Consider the following 25,264-nt stretch of genomic DNA (forward strand, 5'->3'; position numbering starts at 1 on the left):
GAATAGGGTGACCCTCCCCCCACCCCACTCCCCGAAAAAAAAGAGAAAGAAAAAGAAAAAAAAAGGGAAAGTGTCATTGAAGCAGTTTTTAATGCAAAAAGAGGAGGCCAAAAGAAATCACAGACAAGCAAGACAGTTTTGAAAGTTATGTGTTAAATTTATTATACACTTAAAGAGAGAAGTGTGATGTATATAATACACAATTTCAAATACAATCCTTTTTTCTGTTTTACTGTGTATATGGATACACACATTTTAATTGCTGTTAAATTCAGAATTTTGAAAAAGAAAAAAACAAACCCTTAAATATAAGCAACCTACAGCCAATTCTTGGCTTTGCAGAATGGAACATTTTATCAAATAAATCTTCTTTAGATACTTTTCAGAAAAAGGTAAACACATTTGCAGAAGGATTTAGATGCAATTCTACCTAGCAACAATTAAATGGATTAAACTTTTAAGGATTCTTTTTAGACATCAGGTTATGTAATTTTTTCAGACTAACAGTGTGAGCTGCTAAAACTCTTAGAACTATTAAACAGTTCATATTATTCATTAGAAAGTGAACTAAAGTTTTGTATGTTTGAAATTTGTTAACCTCTCAGACTCAAAATTTTAATATTCTTTAAGCCCTAATTCGGACTATACTTTCCCATTTAAACATTCTTTTATTTTAAATGGATGACAATACTTACCTCTATATTTGGCAGTGTTATTGTCACCTGTTCACCTTTGCCAACTTCAAGATCTCCTTCACAAGAGGTATCAATAGATGCAGGTTTAAAGTCATCTAAAAATAAAATAACACTGATTTTGACAACTTATAAAAACTACTTAGTATATCAAAAGTCGAACACATTTCAGAAGTATTGAATAATTTTCTAATAACCTCAGGAATCCAAAAAAAGTTCAATACAGCTTGTTTCTCTATATGCAGTTAAGAAAAGAACTATATTTAATATTTTAAATCATTTTATCTATTTAAAGGTCAAATGTATGGTTTTGTAGATTCTAAAAAGTCACAGGAAATAATTTTACAATGTTTCTGTTGCTTAGAAAAGTTGATATGTATAATACTTTATATACATTATAAAGTCTGTAGCAAAGTCCCTATCTACAAATTGACAGATTAGTCCTTTTTAAAAATGTAGTATCCTCCTTTCTATACTTGTGCATGGCCATTTTTCACCACCTGAGAAAATCTATTTTCTCAACTGGATTGTAAGCTCCTCTAAGGCTGAAACTGTATTCTTGACTCACTTATATCTTCTCATAGCACTCTAATAAAACACTCTACAAATACCAGGCATTGCAACCAAACTGGGACTATATAAAATGTTAAGACCGCTTCATGGGAATCTGATGTAATGTAAGAATGACTCATTTTAATACATATGGCCAAACAATTTTGGTAGTGCTTCTGAGAAATTCACAATAGTAACATTCAAGTGTTCCCTGCAAAATTAAAATGTACTTCAAGAATGATCTTTAATTCCAGATGATATTCAACAAATGTTTATTTCTTATGTAACCACTATATATATGTCAAGGGGTTGAGTGCTTGGGATACAAATACAAAGAATGAAAAAAATCTCTACTCTTGAGAAGCTCACATTCTAACATGGAGACACCATGTATATATAATAAGTATATAGAGAATATAATGAGAGCCAAAAATACAAAATATTTAAATACAAGTATAGATTTAGTATGGATCTATGATTTCATTTACATAGTGAACTCCTGAAAAGGAAGCTCTACTAAAACAGATCTGAACTTGCCCTGCAACTTAGTCTTAGAGAGTTGCCTGGGGCTCTGAGAGGTTATGTGACCTGCCTAGACTCATAGAAATAAGACTTGAACTCAGGTCTTCCTTCAAAGCCAGCTCTCTATCTACTGTGCAAAATTGCCTTTCTCCGTAATGATCATCAAATATTTGCTGAAGATGCAGCATATATTCAATACTGCTTATTCATAAGCATGGAAGAGGTAGAAGAAGAGATTATGCTCTGAGACGAGAATTTAAGTGTCCAGGATCTCATAAGAACAAGTTATGAGTGATAGTAAGAGGTTGAAAACATGACTAAACATGTCAAAACATGACATGGAAGTGGAGGTCACTGAAAGGAAAATGTAGGATTTTTCTTAATTGGAGAAAATACTTAGTCCGCTATCTTGTTGGTCATGTGACCGAGATTTCCTGGAAGAACGAGAAGGGGTGGGAGTTTCTCAGGCAATGACTGAAGCACACACCCTTGAGAATACTGTGAATTAACAGTTATCTTTCAAGTGTTAGAGCACAGATACCATTGGGCTGCTGAAGTGATGGGCTCATGACTAAGGCACAGTTCCTGAGTGAGTCCGGGAACTAAAAGAAGTAATAATTAATACTTACTTTGTGACTATATGCAAATCACTTAATTTGAGAGCTTTAGTTTCCCTATATGTAGTATGGAGGAGATACATTACTTACCTCAACAATATGATGTGGAAACCTTAAAGCACCAAATAAATATAACAGAATGTATATGCTTCTATCACTCTTGCTTTTCATTTTCACTATAAACACATAAAGTTTTACACATCATACCGATGAAGTCACTTGCTCCTGCCAAGGTTGTTTCCTCTCCTAATGTATAACAGAACAGTCTGCATCTTCTCCCTACTACCTGGTCCTTAAGCATCAAAACCTTTTCATGTTGTTAAATTTTTTTTTTTACTATTAGTATGGAAGGAAAACAGCAGATATGAAAAGATTCCCAAAATCCACTACCTTCACCCTTACACATGTGCTGCTAAATGAAGCTGGAAAAAATTATGAAACCATGGATCCATTACAAATTTAGGTTACTTATCCTAACTGATCCCTCACTGCTGCCAGGAAATTTTTTTATACCTCTCTAATTAACTCATTATCCCTCTCATCACAGCAGCTCTTCCAAATCTTTTCATCCTTTCTCAAACATCCCATGACTACTCCTGCCTCCACTTAGTTAGCTGAGAGCCTGGTCTCATGTTTTCCTGAAGAAAAAAAAAATGAGGCTACTCACTGAGAGCTTCTTCTTTTCCCCTCCTCATCTCACATCATCCAAATGACTTCTGTTACCATCTTCACTTTCACCCCCGTCTCACATGAAGAAATGGCTCTTCTCCTTCCCATGGCAAACCCCTCTACCTCTATAAGTGATGTCATTCCATCTTATATTCTCTAGCAATCTGCCCCCTTTATCATCAGCACTCTCTCACTTATTTTAATCTCTCTGTCTACTAGCTACATCCCCACTGCCTACTAACATGCCTATGTGTTCTCCACCCTCAAAAACCCCTCACTTGATCCATTCATCCCCACTATCATCCCACATCTTTCCTCCCTTTTTTTTTTTTTGCCTAAACTCCTTGAAAATGCTGCCTGGTGCCTCTACTTCTTTCTTCTCACTCTCTTCTTAATTTTCTATAATCTGATCTCATCATTCTACAGAAACTTCTCTCTCCAAAGTTACTAACAATCTCTTAGATGTCAAATCAAATGGCCTTTTCTCAAACCTCATCCTTCTTGACTTCTCTGCAGCCTTTGGCATTGTTGATCACCCTCTTTTCCTTGATACTCTCTTCTACCTAAAATTTTAGGACATTACTTTCCTGGTTGTCTTCCTACTCAGTTGACCACTCTTCAGTTTCCTTTGCTGGATCTTCATATTTGTCAACTCTGGGTATCCCCCAGGGCTTTTTCTGGGCCCTCTTCTCTTATCCCTCTCAACTCAACTCCAGGCATTTTCACTGGCTATCTTCCATGCATGGAATGCTCTCCCTCCTGGTTTTCTTCCAGCTAAAATCCCACCTTCTATAGGAAGCTTTTCCTGATCCCTCTTAATAACAGTGCCTTCCTGATGTTCATTATTTCCAATATATCCTGCACATAGTTATTTATTTTCATGTTGTCCCCCCTCATTAGATTGGGAACTCGAAGAGCAAGGATTGCCCTTTATCTTTCTTTGCACCTCCTGCACTTAACACAGTGCCTGGCACATAGTGGGTTCTTAATAAATGTTTATTTACTGACTGACTGATCTTATTCTACCCAACAAGTGCCTTCTCTCTTTTTCTTTCTAGGTCCTAAGTAAGAAAGTTGCACACAAATAGTAATGTTATATCTTTAAGGAATGTTCATCTACATTTCAGACAGAACCAGAATCTATTCTAAATTATTTCACACAGACGCCTAGCAAGTTCTGGAGGGAGGAATACTGGGAGAAGAGAAGAGAAGGAAATCAACTGGGGAGGGGGGAGCGGGGAGGCTGGAGTTTAAGAAATAATGTTAGTACTAAGGGTGCCTCTTTGGGAGTTTGTACTCCCTTCCTCCTCCTTCTCTATTTCTGGGCCTACCACTGCAGAATCTACCACACATGAATATTTAACAAGGTGGGAAGCTAGGCTAAGAGGACAGCAGCGTCAGTCATCTCAGATGGTGGTTTTGTGCTTCCTGTGACTACATCTATTATCTGAATTATCACAGCATCCAGTATAATTTTATAATTATACTATTCTGCAATAGTATAATTATAGTATAATAATACGATTCTATAATCAGTTGCTAAAAGGTTGTTCAGTCCTAGTCTCTAATTGTCTCATACACTGTTCCTCTAACAAGATTATCACTTGAGCATTGGAATTACTTCTTCCTCCTTTTGTATCCTTCAAGTTGCTATGCTCACCATATGGACTCAATAAGCATTTATCAACTAAAATGACATACTGGAAAGGAACTATGGTTCATCAAGCTAACTATTGTTCTGATAATGGCCATGGGCCAATGTGAGAGAATACAATTGTTTTCCTATGATGTCAATCTCAAAATGCCAAGGATGTATTCAAATATCACTTGTTTTCCTTAACGCCCCATTATAAGGTTATTAAAACTCTTCTATTCTGAAGAGGAAAAGGAGCTGTTTAGAGAAGCATATGTGGATTCACAAGGATTCGATCAAATTAGAATTTTAAAAGATACCTTTAGAAGAAGAGAGGGCAGGTTAAAAAAGTTACAGTCTTTTTAAGAAAAATTTCAGGAACATCAAAGTTTTGTGATAAATGCTAATAGAAAACAAAACTTCTTTTTAAAAAACCATTTTAGAAGCAAGGAAAAAGTCAAAGTAGGGATAGGATCACTATTAATGGTAAATGAGAAAACAGATGACAGTAAAGGAAGAAAAATTCTTGAATCTTATTAAAAGGATGGTTCTTGAGCATTTTTGGGAAAAAAAGTAGCAACAACCAACAGGCAGTATGACTTCAGAAAGAACAGACCATACCACACTAATCTCATTTCCTTTTTCTCTAGGGTTCCTAGGATGGTAGATTAGGCATATGTCAATGACATACTATACCTCGTGCATAAGGTGCTGGTAGAATTATGCAAATACAGAACTAGTTGAATTACAGAGTCCAGAGAGAAGGTTTAATGAGTTGATATTAACCTGGAGTAATATCTAGCAGATGGTCCCATGGATTTGCCCTTGGCCCTGCACTGTTCACCATTTCTATAAATGACAAGGATGAACAACACATGGACATGATATAAGCTGGCAGAAAATAATTCACATGCTGGATAAAAGTTAGGTTCCCAAAAGATCTTGACTGGGTAGAATGGTGAGCTGAATCTAATGAGATGGCATTTACTAGGGATAAATGTAAAGTATTCTAATTGGGTTCAAAGAAAATACTTTGCATTTACAAAGATTACAGAATAGGAGAGGCATGTATGGTTAAATAACAGTTCTTGTGGGGAAAAAAAGCTAGGGGTTTAGAAGATGGCAGGCCCAGTATATGGCAGCCAAAAAAGCTAATGTGATCTTTGCCTGCATTAATAAATGTTGTAGATGACATAATCTTGCTATTGCCTATCCTAGACAGACCATATGTGGAATATTATGTCCATCACTAGCTGCCACATTTGACAGCTAACATTTATATAGGGCTTACTATATGCCAGGCACAGTGTCAAGCACTTCATAATTATTACCTCATTTGATCCTCACAACAACCTTAGGATGGTGGTATTATTATCCCCATTTTCCAGATGAGGAAACTGAGACAAACAGAGTGACTTGCCCAAGGTCAAACAGTAAGTGCTGAGGCCAGAGGAAGAACACTAAAAAGCTGGAGGAAAGCTGGTAGACTAGTGAGGACACTGGAAACCAAGCCATAAAAAGAATCAGTGGAAGGAACAATGCATGTTTAGCACAGAGAACTTGATCTCTCCCTATAGTGGAGAAGAAGAACATGTAACAGTTCGAAGGACTGTCAAATCAAAGAAGAATTAGATTTGTTCTGTTTGGGGGCAGCTAGGTGGTGCAGTGCATAGAGCACCCGCCCTGGAGTCAGGAGGATCTGAGTTCAAATTTGGCCTCAGACCAAATACTTGACACTTAACAGCTGTGTGACCCTGCCCAAGTCACTTAACCCCAACTACCAAAAAAAAAAAAAAGATTTGTTTTGTTTGAACCTGGAGTGCACAACTAGGAACTTTAAAAAGGCAGATGACAGAGGTTCAGCTTAAGAAAAAAAATCTCCCTAACAATTAGATCTTAGTAGTCCAGAGGCTCAATGGGGGCAGGTAGGTGGCCAGTGGATAGAGCACTGGCCCTGGATTCAGGAGGACCCCAAGTTCAAATGTGACCTCAGACACATAACACTTACTAGCTGTGTGACCGTAGGCAAGTCACTTTACCCCGTTGCCTAACAAAAAAAAAAAGTAGACAGGATTCTAGAGGCAGCCATGTGGGGCAGTGGAGTGGCCCTGGAGTCAGGAGGCCCTGTGTTCAAATGTGGCCTCAGACACATAATACTCAGTTAGCTGTGTGACTCTGGGCAAGTCACTTAACCCCAACTGCCTCACCAAAAAAAAAAAAGAGGCTCAATGGCCAATTGTCAGGGATATTTTAGACTAGATACCTATTCAAATATAGTTTGGTGGATTGGGTGACTTTAGAGATTCTTTTCAATTCTAGATTCTGTGATTCTATAACTTATAATAAACTCTCTGAAACTAACTAGCCTGTACTCTTCATCAACAACTTAATACCTTCTTTAGCTCTTACACAAGGTGTACTTTTTAATTTGATCTAAAACCACCTGCTCAGGTCTACCCTTCCAATGTGTTACGATTTTATGAATTTCAATCATATCTCATGGTGAAACAGATATTTTCAAGTTTCTACATTTCCAGACTAAAACGTTCTTAGTCCTTTACCCTCAAAACAGAAGCCCTATCACCCACCTGATTGGTTTGGTACCTTCTTCAGCTGTATTAAATCTTTTCTTTCAGTTTGGCAACCATAACTACACCTCCCTCATTTTCAAATATGGAAAACTGAGAAAGAGGAAGAGAAAAAAGAAAAGGAAGAAAAAGAGAAAGAAAAAGAAAACATCCAGTACCTTGGGGGTGGCAAAAGACCCACTCTAGTACCCAACAAGCATAACACCCATTCATTAGTCTTTCTACCTCCTGTATAGAAAGACCTCCAAGTGTTGGTTTTCTCCCCATAGCAAATACTTTTGAATCAAGTTCCAAATATGTGAACTTACTTTAGAGCAGGTAGTGTTTATAAAGGCGATCTTTTTAAACTCCTGAAATTCAAATTCTTGTGAAAGTCCTCACAAGATCCTTCTGATTGGGGTGGGGGTGGTAGAGGGAGGGAAAAGAAAACAAGGCACGGGCAAGAGGTCAAGAATTGCGGTTCCTTTCCCCCCACACCCCCATCGTACCAGCATGGCACCAGCAGCCTTGCAAACGGTTCCAGGTTCGCTTGATCTCTGATTTGTTCCTTTCCTTCCACCTCAGCAGGACCTGTCTGTCCCTCGTGCGAGGAGGCAGTAGCCCCCTCACCCCCAGAACAGCAAGGCGCCTCCGCTTGTCACTCATCTGCGCTCTGCCTGCCTGTCACCCGCCTGTCACTCAAGCCCTCCCCTCCCCCTCAGCTTCTCATCTACGCCTCGGGCTTTCCAGCCCCACTAAACACCTGGGCCCCGGGCCCCACCGCGGGGTTGGCGTGGCAGAGAAGGCAGGGGGGAGTGCGGCCTTTCTCCACAGGAAAAAGGTGGGGGACATCGGTAAGGAAGACTCCGGGGACTGCTGGGAGCCACCCAAAGGGCCGGTAGAGAAGGCAAGGTATGGCCCCTTCTTGCCCCACTCACAACGCACGGTGTGGAAGGCACTGCGCGGATGTTTCTCGAAACTCTCTCCCAACTTCAGCACCCGCTCCCGGCTGTCAATGTACGGCGCACCGGCCGGCCCATTCATCCTCCTCCGCCGCAGCTAGGCAGCCCGCCACCTGCCACCTGGACCCGGAGCCGCAGCCTGCCGGCCTCTCGCCGCAAGCTCCCAGCTGCACGCCAGGTCGGGGCACGGGGCGGCGCCCCGAACGGGCCAATGGGGAGTCTCGGAGGCGCGGATTGGCTGTTGCTTGACAACCCGGGGAGGACTGGGGGTGTGGCTGTGGGAGCTTCGAGTGGAGCCGCCGAAACGTTTTCGGTCCGCGAGCGCCCGCCGCTGGTTTGCGCAGCCGCCATTCGCCGGTGAACCTGGGAGAGAGAGATTCGTCACCCGGCCGCTAGGTCTGGTGCCCCTCGCTCTGACGTGGGCGACCGCAGCCGCGGGTGGTCGTCTCTTGGCGAAACCCCGCGCGAGGGTGAGGTAAAGGTCGCCGCAAGTCACAAGGGTAGGGACGGGAACGGGGGCGGGGCGCGGCGCGGAGGGGTATCGAGAACTACGTTACTTGAGCAATCGGCGGAAGGACTTTCGGCTCCCATCAAGTGAAGGGGTTGTTTCCGCCGCGTGGCATCGTTCCTGGCCGGAGGGTTCCGAGGGATCCGTGACGCCGAAGCGCGCAGGCGGAGCGTGGGTCCCAGAGAGGGCAGGAAGGGACTTCTTGAACTTAATTATACAGTTGCGAGACAAATGGTCGAAACCGCATTACGACCCAGGTCTGGGCTCGCCTTCGAACGTCCCTTCGCACTCCTGCGCGAAACTCCCCCACCCCCCACTCCTCGCAGTAGAGCAGATCCCCTGGGGCTTGGGAAGAGAGGCGCCTCGGTTACCTGGGCAACGCTGATCGCCGAGCTTTGTGTGCTGAGCATAAGCAAAGAGGGGCGAGAAACAAGATTTTATTAAGCGTCAGATGTATGCCAGGCGCTGTACCAATGGCTGCAGGATAGGTGCTGTTATGCCCGTTTTGCATTTGAGGAAACTGGTTAAGTGACTTGTCCAGGGTCACACAGCTAGCGTCCGAGGCTGCATTTGAACTCGGATCTCTTTTGATATCTGACCCAGCGCTTTCTACTGTGTTACTATCTGAGCACCTTTTTGGAGACCTCCTTCCCTGTTCCTCCCTCCCTGTTTTGTCTCCCTTTTTCCTTTCGTCTCCCTTAAGAAAACTGACAGGTTGAAACTGGTAGATAAGTTTCTTTGAACTTTGGGTTGTCCTATGCAGTTAAGTGAGGCCGTGGATAGCGTGCTGAACTTGAGTCAGAAAGCCTCGCCTTCAAATCCAAGTTTAAATGTATAACTATGTGACCTAGGGTCAGTCACTTGGGCCTCTCTTAACCTCAGTTTCCCCATCTGTGAACTAGGGATAATGATAATAGCACCTACCTCTCAGGGTTGTTGTGATAAAATGAAATGTTTGTAAAGCACTCTGCAAACTTTAAAGCACCATGTAAATGCTAGCTGAATTTACGGAATTCGGCCGCAGTAATTATATGGAAGCAGGGGGTCCAATCAGTAGGGAATTGTTTCCATGAAAGATAAAGGTGTGGACGTGAACTAAATAATACTGGGTGCCAAGGGATGGATGATGGTAAAGTTCTTCAATCCTAAACAAACCCAAACGATATCCTTAGACAGATTTGCCCATCTTGAAAACTTTTCCATTTGTGACACTCAGTTGTGCCAATGAGTCCTTTTTTATTGCTAATAATGATTCGCCCTTTGGAAGCATGTATAATGGAAAGGGCACTAAACATGGATTCTGGAGACTGTGATTCTAGGCCCAGCTACAGATAATTAGTAATGTGGCTTACTGGACAATTTCCTTAATTTCTTGAGGGAGCTAGGTGGCAAAGTGGATAGAGAGCTGGAGTTAAGATGTAGGTTCAAATGTGGCCTCAGATACGTACTTCTTTGATGCTGGCCAAATCACTTAACTACTTTCTGCCTCAGTTTCTTTATCTATAAAATAATAGCACCATATCTCCCTAAGTGGTTGTGAGTATAATATGAGATAATATTTGTAAAGTTCTTTGTAAACCTTGAAAGCCACATGTAAATGTTAGCATTTATTGTCTCTTACACCACCAGTGCCCTTGTCAGTAAAATGAAAAGGTTGGACTCTATTAACTCTGTTGTCTCTTCCAGCTGTAATTTTTTTTATTGTCATGTAGAACTTAAAAGTTCTTTACCTGCAGTGTTAAAATTATGTATAAATCATCTCTTTAGACAGTCAATTAGAGGAGGTGCTGCTGCAGCAAAATTTTGAGAGGCACCCTAACAAAAGTAAAAACTTTAAGAGAAGAAATACACTGCCAAAAATCATTATGGTATAGTACAACTGATGCTTATAACAATACTAAATCATAAATATTAGTTTGAAACATGTTTAGGTTGTAAATGTTAAAATAAGTGTGGGGTATTTAAAAGGTGATCTGGAAAATGCACTTATATAGAATACTTCATTTCACATTTTTAATGTTAGGAAATGAAGTGTTCCAGTAAACAAGAGTTATACTAGTGGCATCGTGGTGATGGGACAAGGGGGAAATTGCAGCCTGTTGTAAGCTACCTAAAATGGAGAAAAGACGTTGTATCTTACCTAACAGTCACATATACCTGTAGGTATTAATATTGATGACAAGGAGAAAAATGTCAAAACTATTCAAGATATAGTTTCAGGTAATAAATATTAATAGTATTAAACAGATTCAAAGATTACTTCACAGAACAGTTAAATTCTCTTCAGATTTGTTTCAGAAAAATGTCCTAGGGCTTTTTTCACTTCCTGGTGAGTTATATTCCAGGTGATTTGAGGTAATTTGACCTCTTGATAAGTGTGGATATTACTCTGATTGGAGAAAATGGAATCATAAGAAACCTCTTTATTTTATGTGATTATGTCAACTGTTTGCATTCTTTCAGGACTTTGTTTCTGTAACTGTATTGCTTCCATGAACGTTAGTATTGTCAGATCCTAATAAAATATAAAAATTTAATTAATCATTGTAAACTTCAAATCACAAGATCTGTGGTGGACTAGAACGTGGAATCTCACCTTAAGCTGCTAGTTAGTCCAAATATAGCTAGTTATGGGTTATCTGTGGAAAGAAAAATGAAGTCTGTGAAAGCATGCCATTTAAATGTTATTTGAAATAACATAGAGAGTTAGAAGAGATGGTACATTTTATTAAAATCCAACCAAGTTAAATTGTAATTTTCATAACACTAAATTGCCATGAGCGTGTTACAAATAATATGGTAAATTATATCATTTTATATTGTGTAATTTTATGTGAGGAAAGGGAGGAAGGGAACAAACGCTGTGGTCCGGGTACTGTACTAAGTGCTTTACAAATATCTCATTTCATCTTATCTAAATTCTAGTCAGCAATACTCAGTATGATTTCCCCCATAAAACATATTGCCATTTGCTCAAACCTTAATATAGATGTTTACATGTACATATATATATTTTTCACAATTCAGTGATAAGTAAATTCGATTTTTGATAATACAGTATTTAAAAGAATGATTTTTTCCCCTAGATTGATTTTGTAGTTTCATAAGAGACTCTGTCATGAATTTTATTCTCCAAAGCTAATTGAAATCAGTGTTTGTTGAATCATTGAAAAGTGAAGCATCCCCAATTCAGCAGACTAATATTTGGTGTATATTTTGCTTTCTGTATTAAGAGAACAAATTATCAAGAACAACTGATGTTCTGTTTGACAAAATTAGCATATATCAAAGCATCATAGAGTTAGAGCTAAAGGGATACTTAGAGTTAGTTTAGTTCATCCTTTTTTTTTTTTTAATAGACAAGGAAAATGAGGCCCTTCTGAGGTGAAGTGACTTGCTCCACCTATGCGAGGTAGTAAATGGCTAAGCTGGAATTAGAACCCAGGTCCTCTGACTCCAAGCACTTTTTCCATTTATAGGGTTTTTGTTTCCAGCATAAATTCTTTATTCTTTAAAATATCCTCTCTGGCTTTAGGCCTTTCCATTTTCATTACATTTATAAAGTTGCTTTCCTGTATGAATTCTCTAATGAATAGTAAGGTTTCAGTTCTTGTTAAAGGCTTTCCCATATTTGTTACATTCATAAGGCTTCTTTTCTGTATGAATTCTCTGATGATAAAAGATGTTCTATGGGTGGGACTCTTCCACATTTCCAGAGATTAAGTGATATAGGCAATATGGGAGATTGGAAATCTGAAGACTGTACAGAAAGACAAAGTGAACATATTGTTTCTTTCTTTTGGTCTTAACTATAGTTGTATCTGCTCTGAACTTGGCCAGTGAAACTATATGCAACATCTGCTAAGCCATGTAGTGACCACTACCCGAACCTGGCCAGGTGAACCACCTTATTCTTTCTGTTTTTTTTTAAATTTATTTTTAAGTTTTAGGCAGTTGAGGTTAAGTGACTTGCCCAGGGTCACACAGCTAGTAAGTGTCAAGTGTTTGGTCTGAGGTCAGGTTTGAACTCAGGTCCTCCTGACTTCAGGTCTGGTGCTGGTTCTCTATCCACTGCGCCACCTAGCTGCCCCCCACCTTATTCTTAATAGCTAAGATGATGAACTATTAACTGGACAGCTCTGGTTGTCCATCAACCAGTTAGGGAACCTCTGAACAATTGCATGTGACCAATATGATTCTCTAGGGCACATAACTAAAAGTAATTAAATAAAAAAGGACTGCCTTAGTTGACTGAGTCTGTAATGCTGGAAGTTTCACATACATATGGTTTGTAATTTGCAGGGACTTTAATGGAGGATTCCCCTTACTAATGGAAACTTGAACTTTAGTTAATTAGTCTTTATCACTTTTAATAAAGGTCTTTTTGCTAGCATGTCATGGTTCTTGTCCAGGTGCTCCCACAATTTCAAACCCATAGGCTTTCCCAGGTGATACCTTTGGTCATAGAGATAATAGAACTAGAAGGTAATAGAGCTCTGACTCCAGATCTGATACTTTTTCTGTAATGCTAGTATACATATATATGTTTTTGAATTTTTAACTGTTGATGTTACAAATGTGAAATATTATTAAACACCTAATGTCTCCATTTAAAATGTTTTAATAATATAGTGTGATAGGTCTCTTAACTGACCTGTATTATATACCTGTTTTTATTCAAAGATAACCAGTGGGAAATGGAATCAATCACTGTGGATCCAAGGGTATTGTCTCTAGCTGCTGAGGTTGCAGAAAGCCCTGAACAGAACGTTTCTGTTATACTGTTGAAATTAAAAGGTAAGACATCACACCTATCAGACTGGCCAACATGACAAAACAGGAAAATAATAAATGTTGGAGAAGATATGGGAAAATTGGAACACTATTGTATTTAGTGGAGTTGTGAATGATCCAGCCATTCTGGAGAGCAATTTGGAACTATGTCCAAAGGGCTATAAAACTGTGCATACCCTTTGATCCTGAGCAATACCACTTCTAGGGTTGTATCCCAAAGAGATCATAAAAATAGGAAAAGGACCCACATGTACAAAAATCTTTATAGCAGCTCTTCTTGTGGTGGCCAAGAATTGGAAATTGAGGGGCTTCCCATCAATTGGGGAATGGCTGAACAAGTTGTAGTATACGAGTGTAATGGAATACTGTTGTTTCATAAGAAATGATGAGCAAGGCAGACTTGAGAAAAACCTGGAAGGACTTACATGAACTGATGCTGAGTGAAGTGAACAGAACCAGGAGAACATTGTACGCAGTAATAGCAACATTGTGTGATGACTAACTTTGATAGACTTACCTATTAGCAATGCAAGGATCTAAGACAACTCCAAAAGACTCATGATGGAAATGCTATCCACATCCAGAAAAAGAACTATGGAGTCTGAATGCAGATCAAAGCATAAAAGCATACTATTTGCTCTTTTTTTGTTTGTTTCTTCTTTCCTGTGCTTCCTCCCATAGGTTCTAATTCTTCTTTACAACATGACTAATGTGAAAATATGTTTAATATTAATGTATAGGTAGAGCCTATATCAGATTGCACACTGTCTTGGGTTGGGGGGAAGAGAGAGAGGAGGAGAAAATTTTTAACTCAAAATCTTATTGAAGTAAATGCTGAAAACTAAAAATAAAGAGCATTTTTTAAAATTTAGGAAAAAAAGAGAAAAATTAAAAGGTAAGGAAACTTTTCTGTGGTCATTCTACAATATGTATTTGAATAATGAAACCGTAGAATCAACTTCCAAAGTTACTCTGGAAAATTATATTTTAATCATCTAATTCTGAATTTTAGATGTCTATCTTACACTGACACTTGTTCCAGAGCACATTTGCATTTACTTTCCTGTGAATAACTGAATGGTTGAACAAAGTGCCAAACTATATATTTTTCTTCGAATCCTTATGATCTAGTCCTATCAAAACATAGTTAAATATTGAATTATCTTTGAACAGTTCATGATGCTTTCAAATATTTTATTATTATTTTATTTATTATCCAAAAGTTATTATTAAACAATTTTTAAAAGCTATGGTAATTGTGGTGAAAGTAACTAAATATAGCTTTGTTTTCTTTTGCCTCAGAAATGTTAAACAGTGTCCCTTTGGGAAGCTCAGAATTAAAGAAGATTAAACAGGACATATATTGCTATGACCTCATTCAGTATTGCCTATTGGTTCTTAGAAAAGATGTCACCAAAATCCAGGGTGGTTGGATAACTGTTTCCCAACTTGCACAGATATTAAGGTAAAGATGAAGAAATGGATAAAGAGTTAATTCTTACTGTTCTCATTTCCCTTTTCATTCTGGAATCTCTGTTGTGTTGTTATAAGAAAAACTTAATTAGCTGGTATGTAGGAGAATGGGGAGTTATTTGTACTGTGATTTTCCTTGTTTTCTCCTGGAGATTAATAAATGAATGAAAGAGTAGTGATTTAGACATGTAAATCAGTATTGTTTATAAAAACCTTAGGAAATCAGAAATCTAGCTCCTCTCCATCCCAACCATGATCTAAAAAATATTGCATAAGTAACTTCCTATGCTAACTTCAGCATTCTACTATCTTTAACATTTATTCCTCTTACTAAGTTGAATATTTACTTAATAGGAAGTATCAGAAACATCAGTTTCTAGTACTTTTTCCTTTTGGTAAAGTGCCAGTTAGGAGAGGGCTAGGTTTTTTGGTTTGTTTTAATGGGAGTGTTTGGAAAGCTGTAGCAGTGAGCCCATTTGTTGAAAGAGGCTTACAGTAGAAGAGCCTACCAAAGCCCAACGAGTTTATTGTATTTACTTTTCTTTGTTTTTCACGAGCTGACTCATACTAGAAAAGGAATTGTATATCTTGACTGTGTATAGGTCTTCATTATTTAAATGTGACTCTAAAGTAATGAGACTGATTTTCTCCTTCCCTGCTTTTTTTTTAAACAAACATCACAATTCATATATCCATATGAATGTTGTCCATTAAAGTTGTCACTTTGGAAGGCATTAAATTTATGTTAATGGTGTCATTGCTAGCAATATCTTTAGAAATACTCTTTAGGAGTTCCTTTTTGGGGATGGTGGTTTTTTTCTTAAACAGATTTTTTTGAGTTCAGCTGTATGTAAAGTACAGTGCCAGGCAAGATGGAGGATAAAGGAAAAATAAGCTTTGGGTTCAGGACCAGATGAAACGTTTTTGGTATTATCTAGCTTGAATACCTGCCATATTTCCTAATAATTGTTTTCAAGTGCTTTTAACTATTTGCAAAAATAAAATCTACTCTTAGAAGTAAAAGATTTGCTATCATTGAGGTTTATTTAGAAGAATGAGATGTAGGTGTTTGAGCACTGGTAGCGTCATTAGAATGAACATAAAGCCTAAGAGGATAAGACTCACTTGAGTATGTGTTTTTTATGTTTGTTTAAAATAAAATCAGACTCATGGGCACACATTATATGAGAAACAAGTTCATTTGAGTGGAAGAGAGAAGCATTATGGCAGGTAGGAAATTGGGGGAGAAATCTGTTGTTTTTTTGTTTTTGGTGAGGAGAGGCAAGGATTGAATATGAAAAAAGAATTGATTTTTCTAAAATAAAAGAAAAAATAGTATTTTACCAACAGCCTGTGGTCAGCCACATCACAACAACCAGAAAACCTATTGGAAAAGCATTGGCTTCTTTTCTACTTGAATTTCTTTAAAGTGAAAAAAATGCTTCCAGAATTAGTTTGGTCTGTGGGGCTTTTTATCCTCCCCCAAATTTTACTCTTTCTGGTATGATGAAAAACAGCTGCTGTTTTATGAGGGGGGAATCCCCAGCACTTTTGATATTCTTGGTTAACAGATACTTTCCCCCTTATGTATGATAAAGTATATTTCTAGAATTCTCTAGACTACCTTTGTTCAAAAAAAAACAACACTAGAAGAATTGTGTCCTACCACCCATCCTTCTAAGCCCTTTAAAATTTGCCTTTTCCAAATTTAGAATTCATGCCATACTGTGTCAGGCTTTCCTTTCCTCTGTCCAAACTTTATGAAGGAATGTTTGTGACTGTATACATTTAAGATAATAGGTTTTATGGCTGGCACTTTTATTGAATTTTTGTCTTTGAATTTTTGTCCTGTGAACATCTGGGTGTCTCAGATGCCATTCTTTCTTTACTGGAGTTAATGGTCTGTTATATCCAGCTTGCCTTCTTTCTCCATCCTTTTTAGTTTAAAGTTCTCTTGATTAGATTTGCAAGACATCCAGAAAATATATTCTTACCAACTTTTGGTAGGTATATTCAGTTTCTGATCCAAAGTTTGTAATTTCTATATTTTAAGCCATGGTCCAGAAATCTGAACCCCATTCTCAGGTGCCACCTTAGCCTAAGCAAATTTCACATCCTAAAGTAATTTTCTCTTCTGCATGGTTCTTTGTCTTCAAAAGACAGCACAGAGAATAACACAATCAGTTGCCCCCATCGTCTTTGTTTTAATTGTCCAAGACTTCATAATCATTGGCATTAATACCTCTTAGAGGGGCAGCTAGGTGGTGCAGTGGATAGTGCTCTGGCCTTGGAGTCAGGAGGACCTGAGTTCAAATCTGGCCTCAGATACTTGGCACTTAACTAGCTGTGTGACCCTGGGCAAGTCATTTAACCCCGACTGCCTCACCAAAAACAATAACAATAATTATAATGATGATAATAATAATAATACCTCTTAGGTTCCTAGAGGGCAGGAACTCTTTTGGTTTTGTATTCTGAATGTCCAAAAGAAGACACTGAGGACTACTTCAGAAAGTAATGGGTTCTCCCTCATTGGAGGTCTTTTGGCATCCATCTTATCTCCTCCAGCAGATTGCCCTCTCTATTATCTCTACTCTGTCCCTTATCTTAAAGTCTCTCTCCTTCTTTTCTGACTGCTTCTCTTCTCCCTACAAATACTCCTATGTCTTTCCTATCCTCAAAAAATCTGCCCTTGATCTATCCATCCCTGCTAGCTGTCACGCTGTATCTCTTCTCCGTTTTCTGGCTAAACTCCTTTTGAAAGCTGTTTATGTGCCTCCACTTGCTTTACTCTCACTTCCTTCTTAATTCTTCGCAGTTTGGCTTCTGACCTCATTATTCAACTGAACCTGCTCTTTCCAGAGTTGCCAATAATCTCTTAATTTCCAAATCCAATGGCCTTTTTTCATTCTCAGATTTCTTGACCTCTCTGCAGCCTTTGACATTATCAGTCACCCTCTTCTTGATAACTTTTTCCCTCTAGGTTTTTTTGACATTACTTTCTCCTGATTCTTCTTGTACTTGTCTGACTGCTTTTTCTCAGTTTTCATCGCTGGATCTTTGTCTGGGTCTTGCTCACTAACCCTGTGTATTCCCCAAGGCCCTATCCTGGTTCCTCTTCTCCTTCTATGGTATTTCATTTGGTGATTTCATCACCTCATGGGGTTGGATTATTCTTTCTATTCTGATGATTCTCAGATTTATTTGTCCAGCATCTTCAGCTTTCTATTGGACATCTTGAAGTAGATGGTCTGTAACCACCTTAAACTCAGTATGTCCAAAACTGAACTCGACTTGCCCAAAAACCCTCCCCTCTTCCTTATTACTATAAAGGGCATCATCATCTTTCCAGTCACCCAGGCTCACAACATAGGTGTCTTCCTCAGCTTTTCACTCTTCGCACCCCTTGTCTAGTCTGTTGCCAGGACCTATCTATTTTAACTTTGTAACATCTCTCTCATATACTCCCTTTTCTTTTCTGACACTGCCACTACCTTCAGCACCTCACTGGACTGTTATAATAGATAGCCTCTGACTGTTCTCACTGCCTCAGATGTCTTCCTACTCTACTCCATCTTCCACTCAGCTGTCTTATTGATCTTCCTAAAGCTTAAATCTGATCATATCCCTATCACCATTCATTAAATTCCAGTGGCTCCTTGTTACCTCCAGGATCAAATATAAAATCCACTGTTTGGGTTTTAAAGCCATTCATAACTTGGCTCTTTCAGTCTTCTTACACCTCCCCTCCTCTTTCACCCTTCCACACCTCACAAAGTGTGCTCTGATCTAGTGACAGTGGCTTCCTTGCTGTTTCTTTAATTAGATACCCTATCTTCAGACTTGGAACATTTTCACTTGCTCTCCCCTGTGCCAGAAATTCTCTCCCTCCTCATCTCTGCCTTCTGGATTTCCTAACTTCCTTCAAGTCTCAGCTAAAGTTTAAAGTTCTGCAGTTCTCAGTTCTCTTTAATCTTGATGCTTTCCCTCTATGGATTATTTCCAGTTTATCTTGTGTGAGAGTATATTTGTGTGTGTGTGTGTGTGTGTGTGTGTGTGTATGTATGTATATCTCTTATACATAATTGTTTGCATGTCGTCTCTCCAGTTTGACTGGGAGCTCCTTTAGAGGAAGGACTGTCTTTTGCCTTTCTATGTATCCCCAGTGTTTAACACAGTGCCTGGCACATAGTAGACACTTAATAAATGCTTATTGGCTCACTGAAGTTAAAAGACCACTGATTGGGAATGTTATAGAATGTATTTATGGTCAGATGTGCATTGGACTAAATTCTTCCCTTATCATGAATACAAATATTTAAGGAATCATTTCTTTAAAATGTATTAAAAACAGGGCTCTTTTATGTTACTTTCTCAAATGAAGGAATGAAAGCACAAATTTTGGAGGTGTAAGCACCGCAGAGAAACATCAGTAGCCTAGCTGGAATTAGTACTCTTATTTTCCTGATTTCTCTTTGAGTTTAACTTTTGTGTTTTTCAGATGTTAATTTTTTTTTTCAAGAAGAATTGGTAGATACAGATATCACATAAGATGTATTTCCATTTTTGAGTGACTTAATGTCTCTCTTGTGTGTTCCTTCAAGTCAGCTAAACCTCATGGGATTGCTAGGTGCTCAGGACATCTAGATTTACCTAGTGCTAGATTTAACTATTGGTATGATCCATAGTCTGTTTATTTTTCCTAAGTAAGTTTACTTTTTCTGAAAGTTACCAATATGATTTTGAAGGAAGAGCCCTTTGTTTATCAGTCAGTTGTGACAGAAAAAGGATGCTAAGGAATTGTGGCTAAAAAAGTTCAATATTTATGATAGTTTTAATTCTCAACTAACATTTGTAATAAGTGCAAACCAAATCACACACAAAACTATGTTCTTGTTTTAGCCAGTGCTGCGTGGGCTTGGAACCAACAGAAGATGCAGAAGAATTTTACAATAAGTTACTTCCTTCAGCTGCAGAAAGTTTCCTTATTTTAGGGAGACGATTGCAAAAATACTACATCGGTGCAGTTGAGGTATGTGCATATGTTCAGCCTTCTGAAGACATTTCTTCTAAGAAAGAATGTTATTTTTTCAGTACATATTTGATGGAAAGTAAGAATAAAAAATAAAGTAGTGGCTTGTAACTTTTTTTTTATTTCATCCAAAGAGAAGAAGGTGAGAGAAGGCTTAAACTTGAAAGTTGTAAAATTCTGGTTGGAATGGAATAAAAAGGAAACTATAGCTCTACTTTAAGGCTGCCTTCTCCCACTCGTTTTCATAACTGTCCAAAGGAATATTTGTTTCCAATGTCTGTTCAAAGCACTGTTTTAAATATTTTTGTATAAATAGGTCCTTTTCTCTTTTTTTGGATGTCTTTGGGATGCAGACCTAGCAGTGGTATTTGTGGATCACAGGATATCCACAGCTTTGTAGTCCTTTGGGCATAGTTCCAAATTGTTCTGCAGAATGGTTAGATTAGTTCACAACTCCACGAAGTGCGTTAGTATCCCAATTTTCACACATCTCCAGTATTTATCATTTTCCTTTTCTGTCATATGATAGGTGTGAGATGGTATCTTAGAGTTGTTTTAATTTGCATTTATCTGATCAATAATGATTTAGAACATTTTTTCATGTAATTACAGATAGCTTTGATTTTTTTGTCTGAAAACTGCCCGTTTATATCCTTTGATCATTTATCAATTGGGGAATGACTTATGTTTTATAAATTTGACTGAGTTCTCTATATATTTGAGGAATGACGCTTTATCAGAAATATTTGTTGCAAACGTTTTCCCCCAGTTTTCTGCTTTCCTTATAATTTTGGTTGCACTGGTTTTGTTTGTGCAAAAACTTTTTAATTTTATATAATCAATTATCTGTTTTACATTTTATAATGCTCTCTATATCTTCTTTAGTCCTAAATTCTTCCCTTATCCATAAATCTGACAGATAAACTATTCCTTGCTCTCTTAATTTGCTTATGGCATCACCCTTTATGCATAAATCATGTACTAATTTTTACCTTATCTTAGTATATGGTGTGAAATGTTGGTCTATACCTGGTTTCTGCCATACTGTTTTCCAGTTTTCCCAGCAGTGTTTGTCAAATAATGAGTTTTTGTTCCAAAAGCTTGGATCTTTGGGTTTACATTTACTAGATTACTATGGTCATTTACTATAATGTAATTTGTAGCTAATCTATTCACTTGGAAGTTTTTAAGGAATTTAAGGATGAGATTGAGGAACTATTGGCCACATTACCTAAACTATGATTATAAATGGCCACTGTACAGGCATACCTCATCTTATTGGGCTTTTCTTTATTTTGCTTCAAAGATAATTGCATTTTTTTTTTTACAAATTGAAGGTTTGTGGCAACCCTGTAATTGAGTAAGTCTATTAGAGTGATATTTTTCCAAACAGTACATGCTCACATCATGTCTCTGTGTCACATTTTGGTAATTCTTGTAACTTTTTCATTATTATTTTATCTGTTACAGTGATCTGTGATCAGTGATCTTTGATGTTACTATGTAATTGTTTTTGGAGTTCTGGGAACTCCAAAGAGAGTTCTGGGAACCATAGCTTCAAGTATTTTAAGGGCTATCATGTGAAAGAAGAATAAATTAGATTTCTTCTGCTTATCCCTAAATGTCAGAATTAAGAACAGTTGGTAGAAGCAGAGACACAAATTTAAGGTTTGATACAAAGAAAAACTTGCAAATATATAGAGGACTATGCAAAAATAGAAAAGCCTTTCTCTTTTGAGTAGTGGCTTCATTGGCAATCTTCAAGCAAAGTTTAGATGACCGTTTGTTGGGGATATTGTAATGGGATTTTTGCTAGGATGTGGGTTGGAATGGATATCTAGAAAGAGAATTCCAGAGGATACCAAAAACCAGTGAATCTCACTTACAGGAACATATTCTCAAACTCTTTTGGGGGTGCTTTGGGAAATGCCATAAAAGTGGAAGACACCTACTTTACAGGGAATGTTGTAGAAGGGATTCTGGTCTAGAGGAAGTTGGACTAGATGGTTAAGAGGTAGTGTGGCACAATGGAAAGAATAGTGACTCTGGGGTTAGGAACTTGAGTCTAAATCTTAACCTTACTTACTGCTTGTGTGACCTTGGACAAGTCTGTTAATATCTCTGAGCTTCAGAAGAGGGGAATGGGCTATATAGCCAACTTTACAGCTATTAAGATTTATGATCCTATTCAATACTTTCACAGTTTGAGATTCTGTGATTCTAAAACCTTGTATTTTTCTGTCATTAAAAAGTTTTCACATCATTTTCATGTACAGTATCCTCTTAACTAGTATGTGCTAGGTAGGTGGAATTAGTCATATTTTATAGAAAAAAAAAGAAGCTAAGGCTCAAAAGTTTGGTTGCTTAAAGTCACACAATTAGTAAATGGAATAGCTTGAAATAGAACTTATCTTCTCTGACTCCCACGTAGAGCTATGTTAAAGTTGCTGTCTTTTCTTTGCATTAAGGATGAAGAAAAAGGTGAATTCTTGTGGCATTTTCAGAGTATGATAGACTCTCTATGCTGGCTACTAGGAGGGCATATTCAGCTCACTAAATATGGTAAGAGAAGATTAGGCAGGTAAGCACAGAACAAAATAGCAACTAAATGGTCATTATAGATTTTAATGCCATTACTAAGAGTCCAGATATATTTTTTATTATTCAGATATATATGAATAATATATGTATTATTCAGATATATATGAATTATATATATACACACATATACACACGCACACACACATGTATATGTGTATATATATGTGTGTGTATATATATATATATATATATACACGTACAGATATATGTATATTTTTTTTCTGTAACTTAACAGATACTTAGTAAAACAGCCTTGTTTTACCAAGAGAAATTTGTCTGTGTGGATTATTCTTGTGTTAAATTTTTATTTATAGAATGAATATATTATGTTGGTTGGAGATGGTACCAAAGTCAAATTTTCTTGTATCTATATTTTAGTCAGTCACTAAGTATTTATTAAGTGTTTACTATGTGCCAAGCACTGTCCTAAGCCCTGGGGATATAAAGAAAAGCAAAAACAGTCCCTGCTCTCAAGGAGTTAACATTTAATAGCCATTATAATGTTCTCAGAAATGATAATTGAGGGTTGTCTCAACTTTAGAAATTGGCTTGTCTTTCTTTTATAATTCTTTGATTCTGTCAGGCAAAACATTGGTTTTAGGGCTGAGACATAGAAAGAGTAATAGTTGAATAGTAATACAAAATAGACCCAAAAAGATCTAAGGTAGACAGATGTAGACAGAATTTAAAAGTAGAATTTTGTCTTTGGTGTCCTTATCTCCCTTTCTACTTGCCCCAATCCTCATGAGCACAAAGTGCCCTCTAGCTGCCCAAAATCTCCACTGTAATGTCTGACCTAGGTTGACTGTCCACGTGAAATGTTTTCTGCTCAGAAATTTCCCTTTTCTCCTCTACCTACGACCTAATAATCTTGTGTAAGTGTTTTGAGGAAATTTATTTGTTTAATTTACAATAAAATATGAATGATAAATAGCTAATAAGTGCTGATTGGATTGGAATAGCTGCCTCAACCCTCCTATTTGCATTTTAATTTTAAGAGAGGAACTGTTTACTCAGTTCTCTAATTGGTGAAATTTTAGACATTATGAGAAGAAAAAAACACATAGTCTGAAAAGTTGGAAAAGGAAAAATATAATAACTGACATCTACAGAGCACTTTAGTTTGCAACAGCATTTTATATACATATATATATTACATATATATATGTATGTATATAATCTCATTTGAGCTATATAACCACCCTATGAGGGTTTTATTATTATTATCCCTTTTTTACAACCAAGGAAGCTTAGGAAAGAAACAAGATTATTTGTAGATTTCTAGGCCTGTTGCCTACCTGAGGGAAGAGGTTAGGGCTACTTGAAAATTACTTCTCTCAAATCGAACTTCAGTTCCGTTAGTGCTAGATGATCTCAGCAAAGTGCTAGGAAGTAAATAGTTTTCCTACTGGAGGCCAAATAATCGATATTGTCTTTCTATTCCCTTGGTTCCTTTATGCTCCACTCCACTCCCCCAGAAAAGTCTACCAAGTATATGTATATTTTAAAAGAGGCTTATTAGACCAAATGAATCTTTATCCCATCATTTGGGAGAGTTATTTTGGTACTGGGATTCTTTCTATTATCTCTTAAAACATTTGCCTAAGTAGCCTTCTAGAGGTAAGTCATGTCCTTGAGGAAGAAATGCAAAGTGTTTTCCTTAGGAAGAAGTAACCACTTTCTTTATCTGTATCTTTGTTATAGCTAACCTCTCCATTCTGACCTTCCTCCTTCCCCCTTACAATGTTTTCCAGACCCCAGGTCTTCTGAGCCCAGCTTCTAAAGCACCTCTGTTTCCTTCCAGATTCAGCTTCTGCCCTTTTCCCAGATTATCTTGACTTCAGGTCTCTGCTTTCCAAGATGTAGGTTGATGTTGTAAGACAGGAAATTTGAAGGGCCCTTTATGCAGAAATACAGGGTGAACAAAGGATCTCTCTTATTGTAGTGGTAACTGCCTTCTGAATTTGGCCAGCAGAACTATTAGCTATCTACCTTGCTAGGTAGTAACTACTTGACTCCAGTTATCTGGGAACTGCTTGATGGCATAAAGACTCATTGTTACATGTCCACATATGGTCTGACTATAAAGAATTTACCCAAATGACACTTGTTGGAAGCTTCTATCCATGTTGAGCCAGTGATGCCAGAAAGTTCAGAAAAAAAGGCTGCCATTTCATATGATCTGTACTGGGGCTTCTCATGCTGTTGGAAACATGAGCTCCCCATTGAATAAAAACATTTTTTGCCACCATGTTGTGATTCTTACTGACCTCTTGCTCCCATGATTTGAATCTAGGGTCTTCCATGTCCTATAGCCTTCCCAGTGAATGCTTCTCTAACAGAAGTGTCTGCAATCCCAAGCTTGCCTAAGGTGAAGTGGACTCTGACAAAGAAGGGTATATTCCCATTGTCTAGCACAGTGCCTGGCACATGGTAGGCAGTTAATAAATACTTATTGATTTGATTAGGAGATGGAGTGTGATCAAAGGATCTGGACTCAGCTTTCATTTTTTTATTGTTCATACAGTTTAGTAAAAAAAAAACCACAATTCTACCAAAATAATACTACCAGTTTAGTGATAGTACCAATCAAATTACTAAAGAACTAAACAACAACAATCATCAGAGGAAAAAAATATAAT

The 25,264-nt window shown here is 37.7% G+C and overlaps 2 protein-coding genes across 8 annotated transcripts in view; one reads left to right on the forward strand and one right to left on the reverse strand.

Moving 5' to 3' along the window:
• The window catches only part of EAF2 (ELL associated factor 2), a 54,097-nt gene extending 45,702 nt beyond the window's left edge, over nt 1–8,395 (reverse strand). Inside the window, exons 1-2 of one of the 3 annotated variants that reach the window (XM_020985909.2) lie at nt 8,191–8,395; nt 696–790 (exon numbers count right to left, since the gene is read on the reverse strand). In XM_020985909.2, coding sequence (XP_020841568.1) covers nt 696–790; nt 8,191–8,296 — 201 coding nt within the window. In that variant the 5' untranslated portion in view covers nt 8,297–8,395. The other 2 variants (XM_078146728.1, XM_078146727.1) reach the window with 2 other exon arrangements.
• A 198-nt stretch (nt 8,396–8,593) lies between these two features.
• Nucleotides 8,594–25,264, forward strand: part of IQCB1 (IQ motif containing B1) — a 69,357-nt gene continuing 52,686 nt past the window's right edge. For 2 of the 5 annotated variants that reach the window (XM_020985901.2, XM_020985908.2), the window contains exons 1-6: nt 8,605–8,689; nt 12,538–12,620; nt 13,406–13,519; nt 14,819–14,981; nt 19,892–20,021; nt 22,490–22,583. In XM_020985901.2, the coding sequence (XP_020841560.1) occupies nt 12,572–12,620; nt 13,406–13,519; nt 14,819–14,981; nt 19,892–20,021; nt 22,490–22,583 (550 nt within the window). In that variant the 5' untranslated portion in view covers nt 8,605–8,689; nt 12,538–12,571. Of the gene's footprint in view, nt 8,690–12,537; nt 12,621–13,405; nt 13,520–14,818; nt 14,982–19,891; nt 20,022–22,489; nt 22,584–25,264 lie in introns of all 5 variants that reach the window. The other 3 variants (XM_020985902.2, XM_020985904.2, XM_020985905.2) reach the window with 3 other exon arrangements.

This window comes from Phascolarctos cinereus, unplaced genomic scaffold (assembly GCF_003287225.1).
Source record: "Phascolarctos cinereus isolate Bilbo 61053 unplaced genomic scaffold, phaCin_HiC Scaffold_726;HRSCAF=1367, whole genome shotgun sequence".
NCBI lineage: Eukaryota > Metazoa > Chordata > Mammalia > Diprotodontia > Phascolarctidae > Phascolarctos > Phascolarctos cinereus.